Below are 2,899 nucleotides of genomic sequence, written 5' to 3'. Positions count from 1 at the left end.
ATCCAAAAATATATATATATATATATATATATATATATAATTATTAAATAATAAATAAGTACTCTTATTTAAAAGATTTCAATAAAGATTAATATCAACAAGACAAATTAATAAGCATAAAATTAAGTTTATACTAAATAGATAAAGAACTTAATCAATGTGTTGACGATGTATTGTATCAGTATTTTTTATAAAACTTGCTTGTCGACGCATTCAACACGTATCATGTCGAACGGAAGTGTTTGCGTCGGTGCATTATATATATATATATATATATTTAAGTTTGGGGGGTCACCTGACTCCCCAGGACCCCCCTTGGGTCCACCTATGTCAACCAGGGCAGATTTTCACCCGGACTATTTTGACCCCCTTTTTGCTTGTGCAACCTTGAACTTTAATTATTATGAAATTAAGTCCTTGACTTTCTACAAATCTATTAACACAGACCTTGTTGAACATATATAATTTAAGCTCCAACTGTTGAACATCCATCACGATGATTCAAAAGTATACAATATGATTATTAGTTTTCACTAACTTCACTAAAGGCGATAAACTGCACTATCATATTATATAAAATCACAAGACAAGTATCATTCCAATTCTCTGTAATTACGTCCATTAGACTGACCAACTTAATGTCGAGATTGCTAAGGACTTGAAGAAGCACCCCATCAAACCTATCAACCCTGAACAACGTACCTCAACAAAAAGACAATCTTTCACCTCAAGCCTACATCATTGGTGGGCCAAGTGATAGTTGACTAGAATATTACAATCAACAGATTTTTCTCAACTATCTAAGATTTTCTCCTCCCATACTCTGATTCTAATGCTCAACCACGAGCAAAAGGGGAAATGACTGTGTAAAATAGATATTTGAGATTGCATACTATTCTTTTGGGATGGAGTATTTATAGATTTTCTTCAAGGCTTTGGGGATAATTGAGTCATTTTAGAGAACAACAGGCGGTGCTCACTCAATGGTGGATTTATAACTAATTGTTTCCAGTGGCCTTGCCCATAGATGCATAGTGCAGGTTTCATACGCTACTGGTGCTCCAGACTCTGCCTTGTGAAGAGATATGAATGTTAGTATGTTTCATGAAATTTCTCTATAGTTGATATTTGGAAATCTATAAACATAGTAAATTGTTGGTTCATAGAAGTTCTATTTGTTCAATTCCATGTTAAATTCGATTGCTACATACATTTCAGATCAAAGTGTTGAAGGCAAATTTTAAAAACTATGATACTCATTTTTTTGAGTTTTAATTGAATCGAAACGCTTGTTAGAGCTCATTGGACTCTGATACTATGTTAAGATTTGAGATTCTATCTTAAAGGGTCAACCATATTAAGAAGAGTTATCCAAACCCTTATAAATTGGTTTATGTTTTCATCTTTTCGATGTAAGATTATATCCCTTAACATATACACTCTTTTGTTATTGACTTATTTTGCTCAATTCCAACACAAACAAGTTTCATTTTAGTGCACAGATCAAAGTCATTAACCACATTTTACACACCAAAAACATCAAAGTCATCAACAAAATGGGTTTGGGATTTCATTTTATTAATCTTCATCTCTTGCCTCATACTACATCTTTACACCAAAACAACAGTTTATCTAGCACTAATTTGTTGATAATCAAGAAAGTATTGGGCAATGATGATTTCTAGCGAATACATGAGATACTTTCACTAATTATTTTTATGAGAATCCTAGCCCTTTTCTTGTGCTCGACATTACATTGCACTCATGGATATTTGCATTTCCCATAAGCTGCACCAACAAAATCATGAAATAAGATACGTTGGACACATAATTAAAAGTTAAATAAAATGGGTAGACAATTGAAAACAAGATTTAAATAATACACGTGAGATTATAGACACGACACCACAGGATCATGCTTTAATAGAGAGAACTCACAAGGATCAGTCACTGCTGGAGTACCGATAGCTGCATTGCACACTCCATTGATTCTGTAGTATAAATCAAGAGCATACGATGCGTGATTTCTTAAGGTGTTTGGCACAAAACATGAACCACCTGGATTGATTTGTCTACAATCCAATTTTCCGCAATTAGCATCCAAGAATGCTTGCATTTGGGCATTCGTCGCAGATACTTTTGCCACACACCACATTTTCCCCTACAGATACACAAAACTTAAATCAAATGAAACCATATTTACATACATACATACATATATGTGCAGATGTGCATGCATTACTAATAAACCAATAATAATAATAATAATAATAATAATAATAATAATAATAATAATAATAGAGTTATATATTAAATGATAATATTTTGGTGCAGAAACGAGGCATACTTGTTTTTGGTCATCCAATTTGAAATCTCGAGTACAAGAGCAAAGAACAATGCCAACAAGAAAAGTAATAAGAAACAAAGTAGTATTGATATTTGCCATCTATTTGTTTGCACAATCACTCACTAGACTATGCTTACTGATAATAAGAACTTTTCACAAATTCATTGAGCTTAAATAGGAGTTGATGTTGAAATCTGAAAGTTGAATTTACATAATCTACTGAGATTTTTTTTCTTTCAAAATCCTGTGGATTTAAATGACTTTACATTACAACTAGCTGTCCTAGAACAAAGTAACGTTCTTGAATTTATTTGCATGACTTGTAAAAATGTTGAATATAACTTTGACCATTATTGTGGATTTTGATAATCTTATATGATATTTATGCAATTATGTGTATCCCAAGAATTGCATTGTGGCTTTAAAAAAAAGAAAAAGAAAAAGAATTGTGTTGTGAATTTTCATTATGACTTGTAGATTTTGACAATATTACATGACATAGTTAATTCATGTGCATCCAAGAAATAAATTTGACATAAATGTTCGAGTAAT

The 2,899-nt window shown here is 31.8% G+C and overlaps 1 protein-coding gene across 1 annotated transcript; it reads right to left on the bottom strand.

Annotated features, from left to right (window-relative positions):
- Window positions 1-1,569: 1,569 nt before the first annotated feature.
- Window positions 1,570-2,469, bottom strand: LOC111410937 (glucan endo-1,3-beta-glucosidase-like). Its single transcript, XM_023041529.1, has 3 exons — window positions 2,348-2,469; window positions 1,939-2,161; window positions 1,570-1,788 (listed from the first exon to the last, which is right to left on the bottom strand). Exons 1-3 carry the CDS (start codon window positions 2,444-2,446, stop codon window positions 1,763-1,765), a joined length of 348 nt encoding a protein of 115 aa, XP_022897297.1. The 5' UTR covers window positions 2,447-2,469; the 3' UTR covers window positions 1,570-1,762.
- Between the last annotated feature and the right edge of the window lie 430 nt (window positions 2,470-2,899).

Source organism: Olea europaea, chromosome 15, assembly GCF_002742605.1.
Source record: "Olea europaea var. sylvestris chromosome 15, O_europaea_v1, whole genome shotgun sequence".
NCBI lineage: Eukaryota > Viridiplantae > Streptophyta > Magnoliopsida > Lamiales > Oleaceae > Olea > Olea europaea.
The sequence above is the reverse complement of the archived record's forward strand: the minus strand, read 5'-3'. Positions and strand labels throughout refer to the sequence as shown.